Here is a 26,905-nt window from a genome sequence, read left to right as displayed (position 1 = left end):
GCGCCGGCTCTTTCCGGCCGCGCTGCCCCCTGCGAGACCGGCCCCCGCGTCCCCAGGTTTCGCCTCTTTCCCAGCCGCGCGCCTTGTTCGTCCCACAGGTTCTTCCCAGAGCGCTTGGAGTCTGCGCTTGGCCCGGGGAGAGTGGGGGGCACAACTGGGAGCCAGACGGTGAGTCCGGCGGCAGGGGGCGGGCGTGTGGGTGGGCCGGGTACCTTTCTTAAGCATCTTGGTGTCACGGTGCTCGGGCGCAGTGGGGCCGGCTCCATGTTTGCAGAATGAATGAATCATTACTCTCCTTGTCCCCTCGGAAGGAGGACTTTCTTAGGTCCACGTGCTACGGAGCACATTGGGGGTGTGTGTGCGCCCAGAAATGAGGCTCCCCGCTCTTGCATAGCAGAATCCCGCCTCACATTTCTCCATCGCGCTTGGGGGGGAGGGTCCCTTCAGGTTGCAGATTGGGCTTGGTGGCAGGAGGGAGCTTGTAGGCCCGCCAAATACTTGTTGAGGGATTGAGGGGCAAGGGATTAGAGCCAGGCCTCTTAGAAGGGGGTGCCGTGGAGAAGGGTCCACTGTCAGGTGGGGGCCACCCCCCTGAGACCAGCCTGCAAGGGGAGGTGGGCTCTGCTTTGCAAGTCACTGAAATCCTTCAGGTCTCTGCTTGTTCTTCAGTAAGATGGGAATATTAGTACCCATTCCTCAGGACTTGGTGCAGATTTTTTAAAATGTCATGTGATGCCACCCAGCACAATTCTTAGCACACCGGGGGCACTCAGCAAATCTTTGTTTTCTTTACTTTCTCTGAAAAAAATGAGCAAAGTGTTGTTTGTTCCCCTCTCCTCTGTCCCCAAATTAGTCCTAGACACAGTGTAATTGGTGTTGAATGAACATGCTTGGTGGAACTTCACCCCCACATCCCACCCTTTCTCCCAGAACCCACAGGCGGAGCTGGGGACCTGACCAGCAGACATGCCGGTGCTGTCCGAGGACTCAGGTGCGTGTCCCTTCTCCCCAACACCCCTGGAAATAAGAGTCTGCCTGCAGCTCAGGACTGGAAAGAGCAGCCCCACCTCCAAGCCCTGAGAGAATGTCCACGCAGCAGGGCTGAAGTGATGTCTGAGGCTGGAAGAATGCCTTGTGTCTGCTCTACTGCTGCTCTGATGCTCTCCGCAGGTTTGCACGAGACCCTGGCGCTGCTGACGTCTCAGCTCAGACCTGACTCCAACCACAAGGAAGAGATGGGTTTCCTGAGGGATGTTTTCAGTGAAAAAAGCCTCAGCTACTTAATGAAGGTAAAGCCCCATTTCCTGCTGAGAGTTTCTAGAAGTCTTCCTGGTAACCTGTAGCCCGTGGAGTCATCCTAGCCATTCCCTGTCCCAAGAAGGTCTTCTCTAGCCCATTGTGCAGCGCTTTCTTGTATGCTGCCCCTTTGGTGAACCAGTCTGTAGCCTTTGGTGCCCCCATGGTTGTGGGGGGGCTGTGTGGTGTCCAGGGTACACCTGGGCAGCTGGTGGGGGAGGTCCAGCCTGCAGTCAGCTTGTCTTTGCAGATTCACGAGAAGCTTCGCTATTATGAGAGGCAGAGCCCTACCCCGGTGCTGCACAGTGCGGTGGCCCTCGCTGAGGATGTAAGCCCCAGGTTTTCCTTTATCTGTCGCCCTCACCCCCCACCCCATCTTGCTTTATCACCATTGCTTAGCCAGGGGAACTGGAAACCAGGAGCCAAAGGTGAAGAGGTATCTCTCTTCTCCCTGGATGTCCTAAATGGCAGGGAGGGATGCATGAACCTTAGACCAGGCTGGGGACGCGGTGACAGGGTGACACCCACTTACTCTGTGTTCTTGAGAAAGTCTGTTTCCCCGGCTGTGAAATGAGAGCATTGGGATCAGATCAGCAGTTGCCAGACTGTTGAGGACTGGCCATATGAGCATGTTAAACACATTGGATCTGTGCTTTGGGAAGTGCTGAGGTCAAGGTCAAGCCTGCTGACTGGCTCATGATCCTCATTTTTGAAAAGCACTGATTCCTCATTACTTTTGGACCTGTCTTCTGCATTGCATTGTTTGGGGAAAGCTGTTTGGGTTGATTACTTGGGCCAACTCTTAAATTAATTCACCTAATCCCAGGAAAAGGCCTGGCCAGGACTGGGTGCACATCCCGCGCCTTCTCCACTGTGGGGTTGATTAGGATGGTGTTAGTTTGCCAACCTCTGTTGCTAGCTCAGTAACCTTAAATAAATCACCCAGTCTCTCTGAACCCCAGTTTCCTCGTCAGTAAAATAGTGTAGTGGTGAATGCCCAGACCATAGGGCCACATAAGCCCATGTTCAAATGCAGACAGTGCCAACTCTGAGCACCCCTGGGTGCTGTCACAGTTGCAGGAGGGCTCTTGGGCCTGAGGCCTTGGGAGTGGGGTCACCTGGAAGCACCGGCAGCCATTCTGTCTCATCTCCTACAGGTGATGGAGGAGCTGCAGGCCACCTCTGTGCGCAGTGATGAGAGGGAGCTGCTCCAGCTGCTGTCCACCCCCCACCTCAGGGTAGTCACGCCACAGTCCCTGCCCACCCACGCGCCTTGTGTCTCCTGGGATGGGGGCAGGAGGGAGCTCTTGCTTGTGAGGCCAAGAAGAGGAGATGCTGACTGAGTATCCTCAGTGCCTGTGCCTGGGGTGGCTGTCTCTCCAGCCTGAGATTCAAGACCCCCAGAGTGCTGCCCGGCTCTGGCCCCTGGCCCTGGAGTGTGCCAGCCCCTCTTTCCTCTCAATTTCCTGACAGGCCATGCTCATGGTGCATGACACAGTTGCCCAGAAGAATTTCGACCCTGTCCTCCCCCCTCTGCCTGATAATATTGATGAAGATTTTGATGAAGAATCAGTAAAGATTGTCCGTTTGGTGAAGAACAAGGAACCCCTGGTATGTGGTACCCACCTCTCTTCCCCCACCCTCTCCCTGAATCCCACTGTACCCAGAAACCCAGGCCAGGGCTTTCCTGAAATGTTCAGAATGAGTGATGGCAGTTTTGTCAGGGCTGCCACTAACCCCTGCAACACTCTGTGTGCAGAGTACCCCTTTTTCTGGCTGGGTACAGCCTCCCTCTACTATGGCCTGCTCCTTTGTGCTGTTGATAACCTGCACAGCTGCACTGGGCAACCCTAATCATTGTGTTCTGAATCAGATGATGGCAAACTATGGTCTAAGCTCCAAACCTACTCTCCTGGCAGTTTTAGTAAGTAAAAACTTGTTGGCGCACGGCCAGGCCTTGCTTCACACATTTCTCGTGGCTGCCTCTACATTGCGGTGGCAGAGTTGAGTAGCTGCAGTGGAGACCTTGTTGCCCACAAGGCCTAAAATATTTGCATTTGGCCCTTTACAGAAACAGTTTGCCAATTCCTGCTCTGAGCACTGAGGAAGCACAGGGCATCCACCTCCCGCCCCTGACAGATTGTTATCATCTCAGTGCTGGTTCAGCATTGATTTACCAAGCAGAGACGCAGGCTTGTTTATTAGAGGGAGGGAAATGGTGGAAGTGCGGAGCTGAGCACTTGCCGCGGAGAATACCCCAGCTGCCATTATTTCTTCTCAACTTTCACCAAATGACCTTGCATGAACTGCTTCTACACACAGATAGGATCTCGCTTCTGCCTGTTGCATCATCAAGGGCCAGTCAGCCATGGACTTGGCAAATGTGTTGTGAGCCCTTCTGGGCGCCAGGCTCTGTGTTGGGTGCAGACACTTCAGATGATGAAAACTTAGTCCTTATCCTCTAGGTTCACAGGAGGCAGTGACAGGGGAAGGGGAGATCCCAAGTTGAATTCCCAAAAAAAGGAGCAGGAGTTTTCCAGGAGGAGGGGAAGGCATTCTGTGCAGTGGAACTGCTGGAGCATAGCCATGGGAAGATGAATGGCATAGTGTATGCAGGGGACTCTGAGCTGCCTGGTGTGGACATAGAACATCAGGTTTGATGGCAGGAGCTACAGAGGGGAGGCCAGAACAGTAGGAGGTTGGAAAAACCCTGGTTGTCCATGCACAGTTGTGTAGCTTGACCCTGAGGGCAGTTGGGAGCCATTGAAAGGTTTTGCGTAAGGAATATGGTTAGGTGCATGCTTCAGAGAGAGCACTCTGGCTGCCAGGTAGATAGTGGCTTGGAGGGTGAAGCCAGAAGCAGAGGACTGATTTGAGGGTGAGGTCTAGATTGATGAGGTTCAGAAGCAGGGCTTGACCTAGCTTGTGGGAATAAGGAAAAGAAATTCAAGATAGTGTAGAAATAAAATTAATGTCACTATGTAACTGACTGGGTTAGGGTGGGTGTTTGGGAGGCATCTAGGATAATGACCAGGTGTTCGATTAGAACAACTGGGTCACCCTGGGGCCATTACCAAGGAAGGGGATTAGAAGGAGCTTAGAGCACATTGAATTCAAGAGGCCTGTGTGACCAGTGTGCAGAGGCATCTAAGAGGTGGAAGGTTAGGTATCCAGAAATACAGACTTGCCACTGCCAGCACCCAGGAGGGGGTTAGAACTATGTTTAAGACGCCCTGGGTAAGGAGTATCCAGAATGAAATGGAAACCTTGGCCCTTTAATCAACTTTTAAAAGGTACACAGAGGGGGACTCAGCAAAGAAGGTGAATTGTCATTGGGAAGAACTGGGAGAGACTGGTGTCACCAGGCCCACACTGAGAGAATTCCAGAGGGAGGTTAAGTGCAGAGTCAGAAGGAGAAGATGAGAGGAGAGAAGACCGAGGTGGCTGCCGGACTGGTTGGTGCTTTGGTTGGTGCATTTGAGGTTGAGGGCAGGAAGCAGTGAGCAGATGCATGCGTCTTCTTTAAGATGCTTGCTCCAGAGGAACCCAGACTGGCTGCTGCCTGCTGGGGGTGCAGGCATTTAATGATGGGAGAGACTTGATCATATTTTTAGGACTCGGAGAAGGAGCCAGTGGAGAGGTGACATTGAGAATGCAGGAGAAGAAGAGAGGGACCAGCAGGAGGAGCCCCTGTGCTGAGCTGGCAGAAAGGAGGAGAGGATGGACAGATGCTGGCAAGTGTGAAGTTCTGGGAGCAAGAAGCCACGGGGCTCTTAGCTTCTCTTCCCAGCATTATTTATGTGTTCAGATAGGTGATGGGGATGAAGTTAATAAGTGTGCCAGTGTTTGCAGTTACAGCCAATAATGAATGGTTAACATGTATTGAACACTTACAGTGTGCCTCGCATGCATTATCTGAGAGAATCTTGCAGCCCCCCCACCGATATTCTTGTACCCCGCACCCCAGAGGAAACCAGCTCGGCTTGGAGGAGATACGAGGCTGCCTTACTAAGCTGACTGCCAGTAAATGACAGCGTGGATTCAAACCCAGGGCCGTCCAGCTGCCGAGCTCGGCTCTTCCCTGCTGCTGCCCTGACCCACCACAGTCCAGCTGTGTGGGAAAGGAAATCGAGGGCTCACTAGTGCCTTTCTCATCCTAGACAGCATCTCTGTATGCTTCACAGCCAAGTCCTAGTCCCAAAGCTCCGACTGGGGCGTAATTGGTTCCCCTCGGCAACAACAGAAGGCCTGGTAACCCTGTGATTGGTTCCAGGCAGGCTGAGAAATTTGCTGGCACATACTCTCCTCATTAGATGTCTTTGCAAAAGGCAGGGGCTGTGACAGGATAGAGAAAGGACTGGGCTCGGCATCACAAAAAGCTTTTCTCCTCACTAGCCGGTGACCTTGAGGTGCTTACCTTCTCTGAGTTCCAGCCGTCATCTCCACAATGAGGGTGTGACAGTGTACAGTGCTTGGTAACCTGCAAAGCGCTGGACTGCGCTGCTCTGGGATGTCTGTCTTTGCATCCTTAGCATTGCACAGGACCCTGCTGATCTGCACTCTGGGCTGGGCGGGGGGATGGGGGTGGACGCTCTGTCGGCCTCCAACAGTGGACAGTCAGGGTCTGAGACTTGGGGCTGCTTCTTAGGAGCCTGTTGTCTCTCCCATGCAGGGTGCCACCATCAGGCGGGATGAGCACTCGGGGGCCGTCGTGGTGGCCCGGATCATGCGAGGGGGCGCAGCAGACCGGAGCGGTGAGTGACGTCAATATTGGCCTGGCAGTTGACCCCAGCCTTCCTCCTCCTGGCTGGTCACCTGTTTGCCATGTGCTTTGCATTCTGGAATTCTCTTCTCTTCCCCAAGCTGGGTAGAAATCTTAATCATTTGAAAATATCCCAGCCACAGAGTACTTTGGGGGTGTCAGAAGAGCTTGTGCATTAGCTTAGCCTGCGGATTGAGGGGGTGAAGCAGATCACCTGGGCTCGCAGGCACATCCTTCGCAGATACCTTCACTGGCCTTAGCAAGCCACTGCTACCGACAGGGTGTTCTTGTCCCTGTGGACAAGAACTGTTGAACTGGGAGGCTAGCCTCGGGTGTAGAAGGGCGTCACTCCCAGCAGTCTTGGATCGCTGGGAGCGAGGCTGGGCCAGGCCTCCTCAGACCTCAGCAAGCACATGGATGTGCACAGCATCTTGTTTAGATGCACATTTCGACTCCAAGCTCTTAGGTGGCCCTGGTTGTATACTCCTCCCAGCTCTGCTGCCCCGCTGCTGCTGCCAGCGCCCCATCTCGTATGCACAGACACTTGTCACGAAGGCAGAGGCTGACTGAGCAGTGTGTTCAACACCCTGACAACATCTTCCCGGGCGCCTTTAAGTTTCCTGGTTAAGGGTGGAGAAGGACTTTCTCAGACCGTGTCTATAAACCCAGGAAGGTGAAGAGTTAAGGGTATTTTTAAAGAAGCAGAGGCTATAGCAGAAAGAGCATGCTTGCTGTATTCCAGGAGCCCCGTTTCAGTGCTGCTTCTTGAACTTCTCAGCAGCGTGGCCTTGTGCAAGCAGCATCATTTTTCTGACTTTCAGCTGCCGGCTGGTACATAGCGGGGCGGGGGTGGGGAGGGCGGTCCTATGGGGTGCTTGTGAGGTGCTGATAAGGCATCCAGCACCAGCAGGGACTCAGTTGGGCCAGTCCTGGCTGGGGTCTTTAACCTTGAGTCCATCCTGAGCCGGGTCCTCAGCGGGTCCAGCGGCGCCCAGCGCTCCTGCCCATACTGACTGCAGCCCTTGTCTCCTAGGCCTGGTGCACGTGGGTGACGAGCTCCGAGAGGTGAATGGCATTGCTGTCCTGCATAAGCGGCCCGATGAGATCAGCCAGATTCTGGTCTGTACTGCTGGGGGTTCGGGGTTCTGGAGCCAAAACAGGGTGCTTCCTAAAGTCAGGGAAGATTCTGGTTTGGTCTCCCTGTTTTCATGAAGAGGCTACAGGCCAAATGGCCTTAGAGTGTGCATGGGGTGTAGGCTGGGGACAGGGACAAGTCACCGTGCATTCTGGGCTCCAGAACAGGAATGCTTTCTCATTTGATATGCGGTTGCCATGAGGATGTAAACATCTGGAGAAGGAGCCAGTACTTCTCCTCTTTAAGGAGATTCTGGGGAATTAAACCTGGGACAAAAACTGCCTCCTGAGTCTATTCTGGGAATTTGAGTCCAAATTGAAATTGTGAAAAGCCCCAATCACATTTTTGTCCTGTTTATCCTCAGGCGTCCTCTCCCGACATGACACTGTTAACTTCCGGTGGTTTGGGGGATGGAGACAGGGTGAGATCTGAAGAGTGGTGGCCTCCCCCAGCCCTCCCCTGGCCCCCACCCACAGGGGCCCCTGCCCGAGTCTGCCTGCCCTTTCTCTGGTCCTGGGCCCCAGCCTTCAGTGTGCAGGGCATTGCAGCACTGGGCAACCATAGGGCAAGCTGTGTTCTGGGCTGACAGCATTCTTCCTGTGGGCCCCTTGTGGGGGTGTTGGGTCTTGGCTAGAGAGAAGGGGACCCCCTGAAAGGTAGGAGTGGCCTGAGATGGGATTACCCCTTGGGGGAAGATGGAAGCAAAGAGGAGAGTACTGAGTGGGACCCAGCACCAAATTAGGCAGGAAGGAGGAAAATGAAGCTGAACTAGTTACTTTAAATCTCCCCTGAGAAAAGAAAGAAGGGCAGTGCTTTGGGGCACTGGGGTCAGGAGGATGGGCAGTTGGAACCCACTAGATGCCTTGTCCTTGGGTTCCCATCGAAAATCTCATGTCCTTTTTCCCCATAAAAGTTCAGATACTTGGGCCTTCCTGGTGGCGCAGGGTTTAAAGTCTCGGCGCTAGCAAGTGACTGCCAGTTGCTGCGGCCTGAGTTTGATCCCCAGCCAGGGAGGTGACCCACATGGCACAGCAGGCCTCTCCTGTCTCTCCTGGTGGTCCCCTCAGCAGTGTATTTCAGCAAATCCGCCTGTTCTGCTCCCCACTCTATCTCTGGTGAATCCTTTCACCCCCTGCACCTCTGCCGTACTCCCCAGTTCTTATATGCATAAATCAATTAAATAAATCTTTTTTTTTTTTTTTATAGAGGCATGCTTTATTTATTTGTTTGCTGGTTTGTTTGTTTGTTTTGTTTATACATGCACTGGGTACAGTCAGAAGCGCGGGAGGGTGAGAGAATTCACCAGAGCCAGAGGGGGGAGCAGAGCAGGCAGAAGGACCGAAGTACACTGCTGAGGGGAGCAGCGGGCGGCAGGAGAGGTCTGCGCGCCATGCGGGACCCTCCTCCGGTGGCCGGGGAGCAGCCGGGGATCGAACCGGCGCCATAGAGGCCGCGGGCAGCTTCGCAACCCAGCGCTCAACCGCTGCGCCACCGGGGAGGCCCCAAATAAATCTTTTTTTAAAAAAAGTTCAGATACTTTGTTTCTGAGTTTTGCTTTAGTTGATCCAACCAGGTGCTGCTATAGAAGTGAGGGCCATGGCTGGAGGCAGTGTCTGTCCTCCCTTCTGGGTGTGAGTTTGTAGACTTGGGAAGTGAGACCAGCTCACAGAGTGATCTGGAAGATGATAAGCCTATGTTCTCTCTGCTTCCAGGCGCAGTCCCAGGGATCTATCACCCTGAAAATCATCCCAGCCACCCAGGAGGAGGACCGCTTAAAGGAGAGCAAGGTATGGGGGTCTGGAGGGTGCTGGCGGGGGGGGGGGGGGGAGCCCTCACTGAGTCTGGTCCCAGAACGTGTGCTCAGTGGAGAGAACCTCACTCCGTCACAGGGTGACTCATTTATTTGTACACCATCTCTTTCTAAACAGGCTTTGATGTAATTTACTAATAAAAGATGAGGTTATTTTAATTGAAATAGAAAATTCAGGGCCATGAAGAGGAGAAGGTAGCAAATGTGCTGGCTTTGGGACCAATTAAGTAACTGCTGTTTGTTGAGCTTACCTTTTTTGGGTGCCTCCTCTGTGCCAGGCGCTCCGCCAGATGCTGGAGACAGATCATCGGGTTCCTAGTTCAGAGGGGAGGCTGGAGAGCAAGTCCCTCATAGCTGTGTGCTCAGTGCTTTGGAAAGATCGGTGCAGAGTTACATGCACCTTGGAAGGTGTCATAAAGTAGGTGCATTGGAAATGAGGACTTCCCTGGTACAGGAGGGGTGGGAAAGTGTGGACAGCGGGGTCAGCACACAGAGTCCAGGCACGGAGGAGAGAGCGCTGGCAGGCTCTGGGGCAGGGCGGCACTAGGGAGGTGTGGCAGGCCTGTCTTCTGAAGGGCCTCAAGTACCTTGTTAGGGGTTTTCATATAATCCCTGCTTAGTTTGGGGTCTCAGGAGCCAACCCTGAGACAAGGATTTGGGTGTAAAGGTTTATTTGGAGGTTACCCTGGGAAATAGCACGCTGCCGCTGTGGGCGCCAGAGCCTAATCCTGCCGGAGAACAAGGGACCCCTGTGGACAGGGCTCTGTCATTCCACCCGAGCCTGGGGAGGTAGCACCAGCCTCTGCCAGTCTGCATGGGGGGATCAATGCCCACCTGCTGCATGTGGGGATCAATGCCCGCCTGCTGCATGGGCAGACCCCCGTGGCTTGGGAAATAGCTGCAGGTGCTGGGAGCTGGAAGTCAGCAGGGTGCTCTGAAATGGTAAGGCCCTAAGGGATATGAGAGGCACCCCATTCCCAAGTTGCAACCTCTTAGGTGGTGAGAAGCTCTTAAAGGTGTTCAGTGTTTTTTTTGTTTTAAAGATTTATTTTTATTTTTTTTATTTATACAAGCACTGAGCACAGTCAGAAGTGCGGGAGGGCGAGAGAATTCACCAGAGCCAGAGTGGGGAGCAGAGCAGGCAGAAGGACCGAAGTACACCGCTGAGGGGAGCAGCAGGTGGCAGGAGAGGTCTGCACGCCATGTGGGACCCTCCTCTGGGGCTGGGGAGCAGCCGGGGATCGAACCGGCGCTGCAGAGGCCACCAGGGAGGCCCCAGTGTTTTGTTTTTTAAGAGGAGAGTGAGGCAGCCCTATTTGGTTTAGAAAGCTTGCTGGGGCAGCCACAGGGTGGGGAGCGCAGTACGGGGTGGCTGGAGGCAGGCAGACCCAGTAGGAGCCCTTGCTAAGAGCTCGGATGAGAGGTTAATAAGACCGAGCTGAGGAGCTGGGAGAGAGGATAGAAGAGGGCATTACTGTGATTTCAGTAATTGGGACCTGCACTTCCTGGCAGCCAGGGCAGAAAGGGGAATGTAATGAATGAGGCACTTTTCATCAGTGGGTGGAAGGAAACATGGCAGATGATCAAGAAGGTGGATCGCGGCCTCCTGGTGCTCAGGGCACGAAGGAAGGGACTGTGCATAGCCTGGCACAGAGCAGATGCCAGTAAATATTTTGATGAATGGAGATTAACAATAGATGATGTCTTTGATGTCGTTTTTTTAGAGCAAATGAAGAAATTAATCTTTGCTGTTTCTTTGTATCCTTCAACTGAATCCCAGGCGTGGGGACTCTTGCCTGTCAAAAGGTGGTTCACTCTGGGACAAGCAAATGTCCCGTGTGCAGCTTTTGTGGGTTCTACCATGATGTAAGGGGAGAGCTTGTTTTTCCTGAAAGACAGTGGATTGCCTGTCCCTTAGGCCATCCTTCCTAAATACTTATTGCGCTGGGCTGTAGGTGGGCTGGCCATTTAAGATTCTAGTTTCCATGAGTTCCTGGCACCCCGATAATATCTGTGGCTAGATGAGGGCATCTGTCCTCACAATACATTACTAGAAAGGTCTTAACTACCCTCTAACTGAATCTTTTCTGGTTGGCACATTAAAGAATACAATTTGGGTCTGTCTAGGAAACCCTTTGGCCATTTTTTTTTCCTGCTTGCTGCTAAAGTAATTACACCTTGCCAGTAAATGGCCTGGAAATAGAAATAAATAAAATAAATTCATGCCACTGAGTTATAGAAGAGGCTGTGTCACAAATGCTGTGTCTTCTCACCGTCTTCTCTAGGGGGTAACCTAGCGGACAGAGTTGGGGGTGCCAAATACGTGACAGATGAGATGGGATTGAGGTGTAAAAAATGTGGGCATTACCCACCTCACAGTGATGGTGAAGAACCAGTAATTGTAGTTCTGTTGATATTTGTGTTCTTACTGAAAAATCTAGATGGCTTATTTATTTATTATTTTATTTTATATATATATATATATATATTTTTTTAAAGATTTATTTGTATTTATTTATTTATTTATTTATACAAGCACTGGGTACAGTCAGAAGCGCGGGAAGGTGAGAGAATTCACCAGAGCCAGAGAGGGGAGCAGAGCAGGCAGAAGGACCGAAGTACACTGCTGAGGGGAGCAGCAGGCGGCAGGAGAGGTCTGCGTGCCATGTGGGACCCTCCTCTGGTGGCCGGGGAGCAGCCGGGGATCGAACCGGCGCTGCAGAGGCTGCGGGCAGCTTCGCAACCCAGCGCTCAACCGCTGCGCCACCGGGGAGGCCCTATTTTATATATTTTTACATTATTTTTCATAAATTGCTTATTTAACTGATGAGTGCGGATTCAATAGGAGGCCTATCAAAAATAACTTGGGTTCCACCTTTGCTTGCCTTCACTTTCTGTAATCGGACTAATTGCTGTGTGTATGTTAAGAGGTTGTTATGTTTTGTTTTTTTTTTTACAGATTTATTTATTTAAGCATACAAGAACTGGGGTACAGGCCAGAGGTGCGGGGCGGGGGTGAGAGGATTCACCAGAGACAGAGTGGGAAGCAGAACAGGCAGACTGACTGAAATACACTGCTGAGGGGAGCAGGGGGCAAGACAGGAGAGGTCTGCTGTACCATGTGGGTTGTTCCCTGGCCAGCCAGGGATCGAACTCGTGCTGTGATATCTTCATAGGTTGTGTCTTTAACCCCTTGCGCCACCAGGGAGGCCCAAGAGGTTGTTATGTTATAAGGACAACAGATCAGGTAAAATAAGGAATATTTAGGTGGGAAAGAGAAATTCAGGCATGGGCCCACCTATTCTGATTCTTTTTTTTTCTTTTCAGATTTATTTTTATTTATTTATGCCTATAAGAACTGAGGTGTAGGTCAGAGATGCGGGGGTTGAGAGGATTCACCAGAGACAGAGTGCGGAGCAGAACAGTTGAATCTACTGAAATACACTGGCTGGGGATAAAATTCACGCTGCAGTGGCTGGCTATAGCTTGATAGCACTGAGACTTTAACCCCTGCGCCACCAGGGAGACCCCTATTCTGATTCTTGATGTATTTCCTGACTGTCCTACCCCAGATGATTGAAGAACAGTAAGAATGCTGATGGTGTGTGTTTCTGGTTAGCTTGCTGTTCTCAAGCCTGCTTGTGATTAATTGTGAATGGCCGTGGTCATGGCCTTGGATGCAGTGTAGAGAGACCTGTACTTACCTTCCACAGGTGTTCATGCGGGCCCTGTTCCACTACAACCCTCAGGAGGACCGAGCCATCCCCTGCCAGGAGGCGGGCCTGCCCTTCCAGCGCAGACAGGTCCTGGAGGTGGTGAGCCAGGATGACCCCACGTGGTGGCAGGCCAAGCGAGTGGGGGACACCAACCTGCGAGCAGGCCTCATTCCCTCCAAGCAGTTCCAGGAAAGGTGGGTCCAGGTGTGTGGGAAGAAGGGTGGCCCTGGGGTGGTTGGAGGCCCAGGTACCTGCCAAAGCCCCATACACTGTGTCTGGTCCCTGAGGTGAGTATCAAGTGCCCTCGGGTTTGTTCTTTTTTGACCCATACCATGTATTGGCTGTTTGTGATTTAAATAAACATGTGGAAATAGGTGCTCTTAAATGAACATGTATTATAGAACACATACCTAGACAACACTGAGAAATAAAGCAGAAAAGTACAAAGAGTATGAGGCAAGAAAAGTACCCAGTCTTGCCACTGTCTCAACAGCATAATTTATATTCCGTCCTGTAGAATTTGAGGCCTTGCTTTTTTTCCTAACTTAATATTTTTGACGTTAGCATTTCCCACATTATTTTCTGTTTTTTATTATGTGACTTTCGTAGCTCTATAATACTTTGCCAGGAGATAGGCCTTCAGGGGCAGCAGGCATATTCTCTCAGCTGAACTGGTGTCACTCCCTTCTGTGGCTCTGCTCCTCAGTCCTCTCTAATGCCTCCCAGCCACAAGGCTGTGATAATAATCTTGCATTAGACCGTTCCTCACTTTCCAGCTATTTCCTTAGTGTCAGAGCGGGGCGGTTATGACTGTTGCCTCCCCTGTGGTTTGCAGCCCTCGTGACATCTTCTGGAGGGTGTGGCCTGTGGTAATGACAGACCTCAGGGTCTTAATGACCCTTGTCAGGTGGTGCTAGGCCAACCAGGTGTATTAGCATCCCCAGGGGACTGGTTAGAGAGAGAACCCCAAGCCTGCTGAATCAGTTCCAGGGCTGACTCTTAGATCTGGCTTGTAGCAGATGCTCCAGGTGATTCTGAGGTGCTGTCATTTGAGAACTGCTGCTGCTTCTGCAGTGGAGTTTCAGGCACACCTGTGTCTTTGGCTTCACAGACTGTGGAGAAGACTCTTTAGATGCATATTAGTGTGGAAATCTTAGACATCTCAAGGACGGGTATTTTCTCAGCTCAGAGCTGAGGCCTTGGTAGCTGCCTCTCCACTATCCACATATGGATAATGTGCTAGGCTGAGCTCATTGTTGAGGGGAGAAGGGAGTTAAATGAAGGTCACTCTCACCCTCAGCCTCTCCTGCACGTCCTTCTGCTATTTTCCAGCTTCCTCAGGGCTGGGAAGGCCAGTGAGAGTGGAGAACAGGCCTTCCTTTCTTGAGAACCAGTCACAGGAAAGTAAGGATCAGGGACCTTGGGCACTGATCTGGATCCCTGTGTGCCACTGGGGCCGGGCGAGCTGCTCCCAGAGCGGGAGACCCACTTTCTCCTAGTGACCCACTGGACCCCCATGAAATTGTCCCTCTGCCTTGGAACTCAGTGCACGGCAGGAGGCCCTTGGAGTACCAGCCTGTGCCCACCTGTGAGATCCAGCCTCGGTTTCCTTGAGCTTCCACGGGTTTCCCTATGACTGGTTCTCTGGCCCAGCTCACGGGCCTGCCCATCCCCTTGTGTCTCTGCAGACGGCTAAGCTACCGGAGAGCCACAGGCACCCTGCCCAGCCCCCCCAGCCTCAAGAAGCCCCCCTGTGAGTAGTTGGGTGGCATTGGCACTTCAGGGAGGAACTGGGACTTGGGCTTGGGGATTTCGTGTGGGGAAGAAGCAGGCGCTGGGCTGGAAAGGGCAGCAAGGGCCCTGTCTGAGCTTGCAGGCTTTAGAGGAAGGAGGGTATGATGGGGAGAGAAATGTGGAGGGGAGATGGGGTAGGTTGGGAGATTTAGTCCCTGGAGAGGAACTTCTATATTTGGGGCCCATAGATGACACTGGGGGGCATATTAACACCTCTCAAAATTGTATGCCACTTTCTGTGTGTGTGTGTGTGTCTGTGTCTATTGTCTGGGAGAGGTTCACAGCTTTTATTAGATTCCCAAGGCCTCTCTGACCCTGATAATTTAAGGAGCACTGATATTGGAAGGGAATGGGGGGGGGGGGGCTGTGAGTGAACCCGTGCCCCTGTGCAACCAGATTTGGCAAATAAAAATGAAGGACACCCGTTAAATTGGAATTTCAGTTAAAAAAGTTGGAATTTAATATGAGTATATCTCGTACAGTATTGAGATTCACTAAGAAATTGGTTGTTTATCTGAAATTCAGATTTAACTGAGTGTCCTGGCTTTATCGGGAAGCGCTACTGTGTGTGCTTTACTTTTCAGGAAACAGGCTCCTGCCTTTTTGCCTTTTAATTGTCACAACAGCCCAATGAAGTAGTGGGGGTGGGGCATCCTCCTTTCCAAATGGAAAGTGGGGGCCATGGGAGTGGACTGGGGTCAGATTTTCCAAGGCCCGTAAGCAGAACCCCTGGGTTAGAGTCCAGAATGAAAGAGAGGCTTCCCCAGCTATGGCCTGACTGGCTGATGAGATGGGGGAGGCGGGGGCCGGGTGTGGGACCAAGAGAACTCCCCAAATGACATCAAGTGAGGGGTACACGGTTAGCCTTCCCCTTGGGTCATGCTGGCAAGTCTTAAACCCCAGAGAAGAGAGAGCAGGTCCTGGCCCCTGCAGGCATCCAGAGCAAGCTGCTCCCCTGGCCTGGAGGCCACTGCCAAAGGCTACTTTGCCAGACTTGCTCTCAAGTTGGAAGGGCTGCTGAGTAAGTTGACCTTGAGGCTCTGACGCCAGTAATGAGCCGACTTGCTTTGGCCGCTAATGAGACATGCACAGGAAGGCTAATTAGAGCAAGGCTTGGGTTTAACGCACCAAAGCTCAGATCACAGGTTTGTTGGAGGAAAGAAAAGAGGGGACAGATGGAGGGCTTCTGAGACATGAAGCCACAGCCGCCTCTCAGCCGCAGGGTCTCCCGGTTCCCCTCCACTAACGCTGTTCCATCTGTCTTTTGTGCAAACCGCAGATGATCAGCCTTGTGACAAAGGTAGGCCTGGTGTTTGTCCCCCGTGCTCACATGCAGGCCCCTGTTCTGCAGGCTGTCTGGGGCTGGAGGCCTTGTGCTCCTCCACCCCCGGGGGTGACCACGCCTCTCCCTGCCTGCCCTATCAGTCAGATGGGCCTGTCCTTGGGGCTGCAGAGGCGCTAGGGTCAGAGTCCCCCCACCCCCCCGCCCCCCCTTCTGCCCGCCTGGCACTCAGGGCCCTGCTGTCCCTGGACTTTAGCTAGATTGTAGCTGGGCTGATGTGTGACCAGGCTGGGTATGGGGCAGGAGACAAGAGGGTGGGACAGGGCAGGTGATGCTTCCATCCTTACTCACAGACCTTAACTCAGAGAGAATGAAATGGGGCCTGTTGGTCCCAAGCCCCCGGGGCCTAGAAAGGCTCTTGGGGCCTAGGCATGGAGAACTGGGCAAAACAGAACCTGTTTTTCTGGGGAGGCCAAAACATGGGATTTCTCCTGAGTTCCTAGATATACAATTTCAGAGGATCAGCCTGACCCTCCATGGCCTGGGTACCTCTAGGCTGGGAAGTGTGTCCACCATGGCTCACTGCCCCCCTTCCTTGCCCTCTCTCTTTGCTTCCCAGAGACCTGTGACTGTGAGGGATATTTCAGAGGGCACTATGTGGGTAAGTATTGGGGGCTTTCCTCCCACGCCCCTTCTACCCATGCACAGCCCACCTTGGGGTCCTGAGTCAGGGAGAGACAGAGTTACATTTTCTGAACCCCAAGAAAATTTCAAGAGCAACTGAGCCTGGGAACCCACATTTCCCCAAGGTCGCTGCCAGCCAGAGGAGGGTCTGACCTGCCCAAACCTTGGAGCCCACCCCAACTTTCACCCATCCACTGGGAGTAGAGCCCTGGCAGGAACGGGACGTGGACCATTAACAACAATAATCATTATTGTCACCGTCTGAGCAATGGCTTATTTAACATTCACACCACCAAATGGCAGTGGACCTGCACCAGCCCCCAGAGCACCTGCACGTCTTCTATTCTGGTTAATCTTTTCAAAGGTCTTAGAGTTAAAGAGTTTTGACTTCATTTTGATGTAATTTCAAACTTATCGAAAGTTGTAAATTGCAGCGAACTCCCTCACACTCTACACCCAGATTCACCAGTTGTTGACCCTTGGCTGGATTTGCTTTATCACCTCCTTTTTCTCCATATTCACCTTCCTCTCCCCAGACCATGTGAGCGTTAATTGTAGACATCATGTCCCTTCATCCCTAAATATCTCAGCATGTATTATTCCCGAAGGACCAGGACATTCTCTTTATAACCCAGGGCAATTATCCATTATCTGGGGATTGCCTGGGCCTGTAGCTCTGGGGTCCAACAAGCTGTTCATATGAAAATCTGTTAGTTGTCCCAATAATGTCCTTTAGAACATTTCCCAGGATCCAATCCAGGCCCACAGTTTGCATCTGTAGATGTGCATTCCCATTTCACAGATAAGGGAATTGAGGCTCAGAGTGGTGATGACTTGCCCAAGGTGAGTTGATGCCAGGTTGGTGGCCTTTTCATCGTATTAATGTGTGTCCCTATCAACCCCTTCCTGTAGCAGGAGGTGGTGTGAGAGGCCTGTGGGACTCAGTCCCACTTCCAGGTCTGGCCAGGTGGAGACAGTTTACCCGGAGATCCCGGGACACATGCCACAGTGTCCCCTGCCCTTCCCCTCCAGCTGGTCTTCGGAGGAGCTTCCGGCTGGGCCGTCGGGAGAGGTTGGGCAGCCTGCAGGAGGGAAAGATGTCCTCAGTAGCTGAGTCCCCGGAGCTGCTGACCTATGAGGAGGTGACTAGGTACCAGCACCAGCCCGGTGAGCGGCCTCGCCTGGTAGTTCTGATCGGTAGGTGACGTCAGCCTTTCCAGGCTGGGGCCAGTTTCCTGCTTGGAGAGGGGAGGAGGGCGCTCAGCAGGGTCCCTGGTCAGTCTTCGCTTCATTTCCCAGGGTCCCTGGGAGCCCGACTGCATGAGCTGAAGCAGAAGGTGGTGGCTGAGAATCCACAGCACTTTGGTGTTGCCGTTCCACGTAAGGAGACCGTGTGTGTGTGTGTGTGTGTGTGTGTGTGTGTGTGTGTGTGACTTTCATGGGGACTTGACTCCTTGTGTGTGTCTGTGTGTGTGTGTGTGAGAGAGAGACTTTCATGGGGACTTGACTCCTTGTCCATCATAGTTTTTTGGGTTTGAGACCAAGGGCCTCCTGTAATGGAGGTCATGCCACCTCCTCTTCAGAGGGACTCCCATGGCCACTGTGTTCCTCTTGGGTAAGAGAGCAGGTCAGGGAGGCCAGAGAGCCAGCTGGGCAATATTGCCTGGGCACCCCCTTGTCATCGGGCCAGCCTGGCAGGGTGGCTGGGCACACCCCTGCGTCTGGCCTATGTCACAGGCTCGGGTGAATCTGTGATGTGTCTGGCACACACAGGCAGTGGCTGATCGGAAGTGGTTGATTTATTACACGGGTCAGCCTTGAACTTCTGAAAGGAGTGAGAGCACAGGTGCACTACTGTTCTTGCTCACCATGATGTGACCTCTTTGCCCGACCATCTTTCTTTCAAAGATACCACCAGGCCCCGGAAGAGCCATGAAAAGGAAGGGGTGGAATATCACTTTGTCTCTAAGCAAGTGTTTGAGGCCGACTTACATCACAACAAGTACGTGTGTGTGGTGGGTCGGGTGTCTCCCTGCAGCTGTGTGACCTGCACCTGTCAGTCTTACACTCGACCTCCAGGGAGGGTTCTAGAGAATGTGGAGGAGGTGGGAGAGAAATCCATCCATCTTCGGTGCTGATTTAGGCCAGCCGGAAGCTCATGGCCTTTCCCCTCCGGTGGTATTTTAGGTTCCTGGAGCACGGTGAATACAAGGAAAATCTCTATGGCACCAGCCTCGAGGCCATTCAAGCTGTGATGGCCAAAAACAAAGTCTGTTTGGTGGACGTGGAGCCAGACGTGAGTTCCTGGACCAGCTGGGCATTTCTTGTTGGCAGAATGTATAAATGAGGGGCTTGTGCATTTCAGAGAGCACCGGGTGTTGAAATGTCCTTGGGTTTCCTTTAGAGAAGCTAATGAAAGCTTGGGCCCCCAAACTGCAGTAATGAATGTTGGGAGCTTGTGGACCTTCTTGGCGGCCCACAGACCTGGGACAGTGGCATGTGGGTAGAGTGAGTCACGCTGTAGATGTGGCAGCCAGGGAACGAGACAGCGAGGGTAGAAGCCTGGGCTCGGTTCTCAGCACCAGGCCCCTCTGTGTCCCCCCCTACCCCCCGCCCCCCACCTTCCAGGACCAGTGAGGTGAGTGGCTTAGGGCATCATGGAGGGAGGGGGTGGAGAGAGTGGTCTGAAAAGGAGAAAGGGAGGGAGAATGACCGTGTGGCGAGCTGCAAGTCCACTGCCAGCTCTGCACACCTGCGTGCTGTGTGACATCTTTTAACCTTATCTTTGAGCAAAACTTCTAAGCTTTGAACTCAGCCTGGGGATTTTTTTTTTCCCCCGTGATACAACCAGATCCTTGATTTGCAGATAGACATGGTAGGTCTTTAATTTATAGAAGTTTGCTTGCAGCAGATTCCAGAAAAGCACCCTGTGTCTGTACAGGAAACCCCTCACTCACTTGGGCTCCCTGGGCATTGAGAGTCAAAATGAAAAGTTTAAATTTCAAAATTTTATTTTATTTTATTTTATTTTTAAAAAGATTTATTTATTTATTTATTTATACAAGCACTGGGTACAGTCAGAAGCATGGGAGGGTGAGAGAATTCACCAGAGACAGAGCAGAGAGCAGAACAGGCAGATGGACTGAAGCACACTGCTGAGGGGAGCAGCGGGCGAGACAGGAGAGGTCTGCACGCCTTGTGGGACCCTTGCCGGCGGCGGGGGATCGAACCAGCGCTGCAGAGGCTGCGGGCATCTTCACAATCCAGCACTCAACCGCTGCGCCACCGGGGAGGCCCTTTTTTTTTTTAATTTCAAAATTTTATTTGTAAAGTGGTTTTACTATATTTTGTTAGGTGCAGACTATCCAGATAGCAGTTTAATACTGGTGTTTCCCAATAGAGACTCTGACATAACAGATGAAAGGCACTAATGCACAGTGTGGTTTGTATACTGAAAACCTTCTAAAGTCATTATAGTTTATTTCAGTGATCTTAGTTTCTTCATTTGTTGGCAAACGGTTCCCTTTGACTGTCACGAGGAGACCTGTGTGACACCAAGTCTGCATGGTGTCTTCCAGATCGATGACTTTTGAGTAGCTGCACATGGAGTCCTGCTGTCTTGCTTTAGGAGTGGGCAGGCGAGGAAGGGCCTAGATGGTTAGTCAGAGCTTAAGGGGTCCATGCTAGGAGCGATGGTGCCTTTGAGCATTGACTTTGGAAATAGCCTCCCTCCCTCCCATCCTTGGTGAATGGGCCTTCAGGCTGCTCAGTTAAAGTCCACTGTCATGTGACCAAGACAAGCCTTTTGCCATAGAGGTTATGTGATGAGGCACGCACAGCATTATTAGTAGGTGTTTGAAGAGTATCTTCCATATGAGATATTTCAGAAGTCTGTAACATTCCTGAATTTACTTTCTCAGGCACTGAAACAACTGAGGACCTCAGACTTCAAACCCTATATTATATTTGTAAAGCCTGCCATTCAGGAAAAAAGGAAGACGTCTCCCATGTCCCCAGCTGGCGAGGATACAACAGCCCCACTTGTAAGTTTCAAGTTGGTTATCTCTTTTCTGAAGAGGCCCTTTCCAGGGAGTGAGGGTCCTGTACCTTCTGCTGGAGACCATCTTTCCATTTTGCATAAGGGAAAGAATTAGGGGGTCATATGTCCAGAGGGCCTCCCCATTCAGACAGGGCTGGGCTGGCTTAGGCCCACCACCCTCTGCTCCCTCACAAGCACCCTCCATCCCAGAGAATAAAGGGTCTGAGGCAATCGGGGACGTTCAAGCCACATGGATCTGTGGAACTCCTAAGCCAAATCCCAGTATTTTAAAATTGAAACACCCACTAAAAAGGCCATTAGCAGTGCTTGCAAATGAGGTTGCCTTAATCCATTTCTAAAACAAGTAGATGAGATAATCTGTGTGTTTCTAAATGAACTTCTGCTTAAGTGTCATAGATTCCTTGTTTAGCCCCGTTGGTGGCAGGAGCTCCACTTGAAACTTAATATTCAGCACAGTCCTCCCAGGCGGCAGGGGCTGGTGACTCATCTTTTCTGGTTCTAAACAGGGTCAGTGAGAGGATGTGCTGGCAGTTGTTGTGGGGGAGTCAGAAGCAACCCAGATCCAGTATAGATGCTGCTTGCTGTCCAGCACAGCTAGTTCCATCTGAGGGAGGCTTTCTTGGATCTCCCCCAGGATGCAAGCTTAGTTGGTACCAAGCCTGTGTTGTGATTGTCCACACCTACTAATTACTCAGTGGTGGCTAGAGAGAACATTAGCCATCTCCCCCCGTAGGAACTCTGGGGAACATTAGCTAGGATCTAGAACACACAGCCTGCTCATGGTGGCGATCCTAATAACAAAGCAAAATCAGAAACAACCTGAATGTCCCATAGCCAGGCTTGGTTCAATACTTTATAATATTGTACGACATTAGCTAGATGGAATGGAATATTATATAGCCCAGCAACAGTCATATGGTTCAGGAGTAGTCGACGACATAGCCAAATGCAATAAAATGTGAAATGAAAATAAGAAGGTATGGCTCAAGTTTGTGTCACACACAAAAGACGCTAAAATCAATTCTCCCTGAGTAGTGAGCTCAAGGCTAGATTTTGTTTTCTAGTATTTTTCACTCTTTGGCAGTAGGGATTAACAACTGCATTGAGGTAAAATCCATGTACCACACAATTCACATATTTAAATTACACACTTCAATAGTGTATTCAGAGTTGTGCATTCATCACCAAAATCAGTTTGGTTTTTATTTTTTGCTTGAATGATATGTTTAGTGAATATACAAAAAGCGTTTTGTTTTTCGTTAGCCAAAATATTTTAAGCAAAGCTTAAATGGCAGTGGATGGCTATTATTTAACCCACAGAGTGTTTGATTTTAAAAGTGCCGTTCTGATTATTGATTAATTGAAATATAATTTTTTTTAGTCAGAAACGTCAAAAAATATTTTTTTATTGAGATAGTATTGGTTTACAAGATTGTATGTGATTCAGAGGTGTAGGGTCACACCTCCTTAGATGCAGGTTTCTATACCACACCCACCAAGGCACCCAAAGTCCTCGACCACAGTCCATTGGACCCTTTTCTCCACTTTGTTTCACGGGTTTGGCACACTTTCATCACCCCAAAAGAACCCTGAGCCCATTAGAATTTCCCATCCTCCATTTCCCCCCAAACCCTGTTCTAGCTTCAGGTAATTGTTGGTCTGCTGTATCTCTAGATGCATCTGTTTTAAACGTTTTGTGTCATCGGAATCATACATAGGTATCCTTCTGTATCTGGCTTCTTTTAGTAAAATGTTTTTAAGGTTTATTTCCTATATCAGTACTTCATTCTTTTTTATGATTGAATAATAGCCCTATTTTGTTTCTCTATTCATCAATTAATGGACATTAATAGCTACTTTTATTTTTTAGCTATTATGAATAATGCTGCTGTGAACATTTGTGTATAGGTTTTCCTATGGATGTGTTTTCATTTCTCTTGGGTATATACCTAGGAGTGAAATTGCTGAGTAACCGCTGATCACTGTCTTTGATATGCTTTGAGGCTCTTCCACAGCAGCTGCACCATTTTACACTTGCACCAGCCCATTCAAGAGTTCCGATCTCTGCATCTTCATCAGCCCTTATTGTCTATCTTTTTGATTATAAAAAGCCAGTGTTGTTAAGCGATAGCTCATTGTGGTTTTAATTTGCATTTCCCTAATGACTAATAATATTTAGCCTCCTGTGTTTATTGGCCATTTGTATATCTTTAGAGAAATGTCTGTTACTTTGTCCATTTTTAATTTGGATTATTCATCTTTTTATTCTTGAGTTGTAAGAATTCTTTAAATATCTTGGATATAAGTCCCTTATCAGATGGATGACTGGCAGATATTTTCTCCCATTCTGTGTCTTTCTATTTTTCTGATATGGCCCATTAAGCACAAAATTTAAAAATTTTAAGGAAGTCTGATGTATCTATTTTTTTCTTTTTCACTGATGCTTTTGCTCTCATATTTAAGAAAGCATCGTCTAATCCAAGGTCATAAAATTTACTCCTATAGTTTAAGATATTTATTGGTATGCAAGTAAGTCCCTCATCCATTTCAAGTTAATTTCTGCTATGGTGAGAGGTAAGACTTCCAGCTTTATTCTTTGCATGTGGATGTCCACTTGTCTCTGCACCATTTATTAAAAAGACTGTTCATTTCCCATGTAATTATCTTGGCATTCTTCTCAAAAATCAGTTGGCCATAAATTAAGAATTTTTTTCTGGACTCTCAGTTCTATTCCATTGATCTGTACATTTATTGTCTTTTGGTATATCAAAGTCTTGATTACTGTAACTTTTTTTTTTTTTTTATAATTTTTTTTTTAATAGAGGCATGTTTTATTTATTTATTTATTTGTTTGTTTGTTTGTTTGTTTTGTTTATACATGCACTGGGTACAGTCAGAAGCGCGGGAGGGTGAGAGAATTCACCAGAGTCAGAGCGGGGAGCAGAGCAGGCAGAAGGACCGAAGTACACTGCTGAGGGGAGCAGTGGGCGGCAGGAGAGGTCTGCGTGCCATGTGGGACCCTCCTCTGGTGGCCGGGGAGCAGCCGGGGATCGAACCGGCGCCGCAGAGGCCGCGGGCAGCTTTGCAACCCAGCGCTCAACCGCTGCGCCACCGGGGAGGCCCTTGATTACTGTAACTTTATGAGAAATTTTAAAGTCAGGAAGTGAGAGTCATCTAACTTTTTCAACTTTTTGCTGTTGTGGGTCCTTTGAATTTCCATAGGAATTTTAGGACCCGTTTGTCAATTTGTTCTACTATTTTTAAATAAATATTTTAGGGTTAAAAGAATTTAGTAATCAGGAGGGAAAGACATCTGAAAAAGAGCCAAGAAGACATAAGGGGGAATAAGGGGCAGCTTCCTAGGACACTCAGAACATTTACCAAGTCCTCAGGTCCCCAGGAGATGCCAGTTTTTTTGGAGTCTGAACTCTTCCCTCGCCCATGGTTGTTATGTCAAGAGAAACAGAACTGTTCCTGGTGACCTTCCCCCTGACCACTGCCACCATCTGTTCATCTCCTCTGTGACCCTCCAGAATGCTGCCAGGCAGCCAGGCAAGCTGATGATTAAGTTTGGTCAGCTTTTTTTCTTGCCTTTTCAGTTCAACCACCAGTGTGAAATCTCACCTTGTTCCTCTAGCATCACCAGATGTGTTCCACTTTGCTGAAACCACTGTCATTCTCAACATGAGTAGGTAGCAGGGGCACGGGGAGGCTATTAAAATACAGTCCCCTGGCTCTATTCCCAGGGATTCTGATCTGGGCGGTAATTTACATTTTAACATTTACCCTTTCACTGATTTGGATGGATGTAGGTAGAACCCAAACCCCATTTGGAGAAATTTCTCATAAAAGCCTGAATTTAAGGACAAACCTTAAATGTTTGTCTGGCACCCGAGTCCCAAGTCAGGGAGTCTACAGCAGAAACACCCTTTGGGCTTAGTCTGCATATCAGTTTGCTATTCCCAAGTCAATGGGGTTCTGCCTTTGGATGCAGCAAGCTAGTCCAGTGTGGGGCCTGCAGCCACATGGGGGTGGGGGTCCTCTCCTTTGTGCAGTTCGGGGCCGTGACCCACTGTCGGTGGGTGAGTTCCATCTTTAGAGGCCAAGAAAAGAGTTCAGAGGATTTGAGGCTGTGCAGCAAATGTTCCGCCTTTAAACTCCATTAGAGAGTTGAGTTTTTTCAGGATACAAATATTAGGAAGGTTGAGGTACTTAGTGGCAAACAAGTTCCTTCTATAATTTCTCAAGTAGCTGAGGGCGAACAGGGAGGGTGCCTGCTGGTGTGTGCAAGGGGTGGGGGAGGGGCCGGAGGTCGGGGCAGCACTGGACACTTCGCAATGCCTCTGAGTATGAGGGAAGCCCTGCCAAATGGGATGTAGAATTGAGGCGCTTCTCCCAATTTGGTGTAGTTTTTCTACTCCTGATGGAGGAAAGCAGAGAAGAAAGTACCTCAGCCTTCTCTTGGGTCTTTGTAGCAGCATGCGAAAGCTTCCCTAACGCTGTAGAACAGACTTTCTGAATCTGCCGCTGCTCTTGCTGAAGTGGGAATCTGGTTTGACTGTTGACAGAACAGAAGAGAATATTTTGGAATGTGGATTTCTATGGGGAAAGGACAGATCTCATCCCCTTCCATAGAAGCAAAAAAGCCCTGAACCCCTAGAGACGGAGGAGGGAAGGCAACAGGACCGGAGAGAGAGAGAAATCTGGAAGGGGAGAGAGGGCCAGTATCAGAGTTTGTTTTATAATTTTACTTAAAGCGGATCTGCTACTTTTCATTTCTTCCCAAAACCAAACTAATTGTCAGTCAAGCAACCACTTGAAATTCTGTTAGAGAGCCTTTTGATGGAGAAGCAAACCCTGTGTGGTTGGATGAAGTAGAAATCCTCGGCTGTCTCCCCCTCAGCGTGTCACATGTCAGGAAAGCAATCTGATTAAAATATCAAGCACCCTACGGAAACAGGAAATTTAACCAGGTTGTCCCAGCATTTTCTCAAATAATTCTGCCTACTGTGCTAGTGTTTGGTACTGTTAAGAGGAAATGCAAAGAGTTGAGTTCTACATTATGAAGGTACATGTCTTCAGCAGGCATTAAAGTTACTTAATTCTCTATTTCCCCCCATTGATGCCAGAAAGGCTTCTTTTGCTTTTATTTTATTTTTATTGAAGTCACATTATGACATTATATACATTTCAGGTACGCCGGAAGTGATTGCTTTCATATAGCTCATATTTATAGTCTTGTAATTATTTCATCAAATATTTCATCAATACAATAATATTATTTCTTTGGGGATATCTTTGGGACAGGAATTGTGATCCTGATTTTCTTTTTTTAAAAGATTTATTTATGCATACAAGAACTGGGGTACAGGCCAGCGGTGTGGAGGATGAGAGGATTCATCAGAGTCAGAGTAGGCAGAAGAGGCAGATCTACTGAAATACATTGCTGAGGGGGGAGCAGAGGGTGAGTCAGGAGAGGTCTGCTGTGCCATTTGGGTAGCTCCCCAGCTGGGGCTCGAACTCATGCTACAGTGGCTGTGGATAGCCTCACAGTGTTGTACTTAACCCCTTGTGCCACCCGGGAGGCCCCTCGTGATACTGATTTTATATATATTAGATATATAATCAGCATCCCCCAAAGCACATCCCATCAGGACTCCCATCAGGACTTGCAGCTGACAGGCCCTCAATATATGTTCTGTGAGTGAATGAATGAACAATGATCACATTCATCAACTCTCTTGGGGAGCTGGCTGGGATATTGTCACATACTGTTGTGTACACTTTTGGCTGTTAATGAGCCAGATTCATCCATTCACCACTTAAAAACGAAGAAAGTTGGGAATGCTGCCCAAGAAAAAGGCTGTGGGCTGCTCCTTTGGGATCAACACCCCATTGCTCCAAAACTGTCCCTTTCCTTGCAGGATGAGGAGCAGCAGGAGATGGTCGCCTCTGCCGCCTTCATAGACCAGCATTACGGGCACCTGGTGGACGCTGTGCTGGTGAGGGAGGACCTGCAGGCCGCACACGGCCAGCTCAGAGTGCTCTTGGAGGACCTCAGCAAGGACACTCACTGGGTCCCTGTTAGTTGGGTCAGGTGACTCGATCCTAGAACATCCAGGTTGGAGGGAACCCAGAAGACCACCGAGGCCAGCCTTCCCAAGTTACCATCAAGGAATCTCCAGTGTGGAAAGGGACAGAATTTTCCATAAACTCCATCATCAAGAAGAGTTTAAGTGGGACGCCTTGTTTGTTGTTGGTTTTTGTCTGTTGCTTTTCACGGGGCCCCTTTAGAGCAGAAAACCAGGGCGGAAAAGGGGTGTATTACAAATCAACACATTTCATTCATTAAAGTATCACAGGCAA

At 50.0% G+C, this 26,905-nt stretch overlaps 1 protein-coding gene across 1 annotated transcript; it reads left to right on the top strand.

Annotated features, from left to right (window-relative positions):
* MPP3 (MAGUK p55 scaffold protein 3) lies at positions 1-26,905 on the top strand. The gene is made up of 19 exons (XM_037491539.1): positions 1-168; positions 931-991; positions 1,171-1,289; positions 1,547-1,624; positions 2,454-2,534; positions 2,770-2,907; positions 5,969-6,050; positions 7,092-7,177; positions 8,906-8,980; positions 12,717-12,913; positions 14,408-14,472; positions 15,793-15,813; positions 16,415-16,456; positions 17,512-17,676; positions 17,779-17,859; positions 18,388-18,481; positions 18,667-18,775; positions 20,400-20,522; positions 26,464-26,905. Exons 2-19 carry the CDS (start codon positions 967-969, stop codon positions 26,638-26,640), a joined length of 1,758 nt encoding a protein of 585 aa, XP_037347436.1. The 5' UTR covers positions 1-168; positions 931-966; the 3' UTR covers positions 26,641-26,905.

The sequence above is a fragment of the Talpa occidentalis genome, unplaced genomic scaffold (genome assembly GCF_014898055.3).
Source record: "Talpa occidentalis isolate TD23 unplaced genomic scaffold, MPIMG_talOcc4v2.1 talOcc4.7, whole genome shotgun sequence".
Lineage (NCBI taxonomy): Eukaryota > Metazoa > Chordata > Mammalia > Eulipotyphla > Talpidae > Talpa > Talpa occidentalis.
The sequence above is the reverse complement of the archived record's forward strand: the minus strand, read 5'-3'. Positions and strand labels throughout refer to the sequence as shown.

Excerpts from the sequence above, each read along its gene's own strand:
- MPP3 (XM_037491539.1), top strand. The coding sequence starts at position 967 with ATGCCGGTGCTGTCCGAGGACTCAG. Across the intron at positions 1,290-1,546 it reads GCCTCAGCTACTTAATGAAG|ATTCACGAGAAGCTTCGCTA; the intron begins GTAAAGCCCCAT and ends TTGTCTTTGCAG. Across the intron at positions 8,981-12,716 it reads ACCGCTTAAAGGAGAGCAAG|GTGTTCATGCGGGCCCTGTT; the intron begins GTATGGGGGTCT and ends TACCTTCCACAG.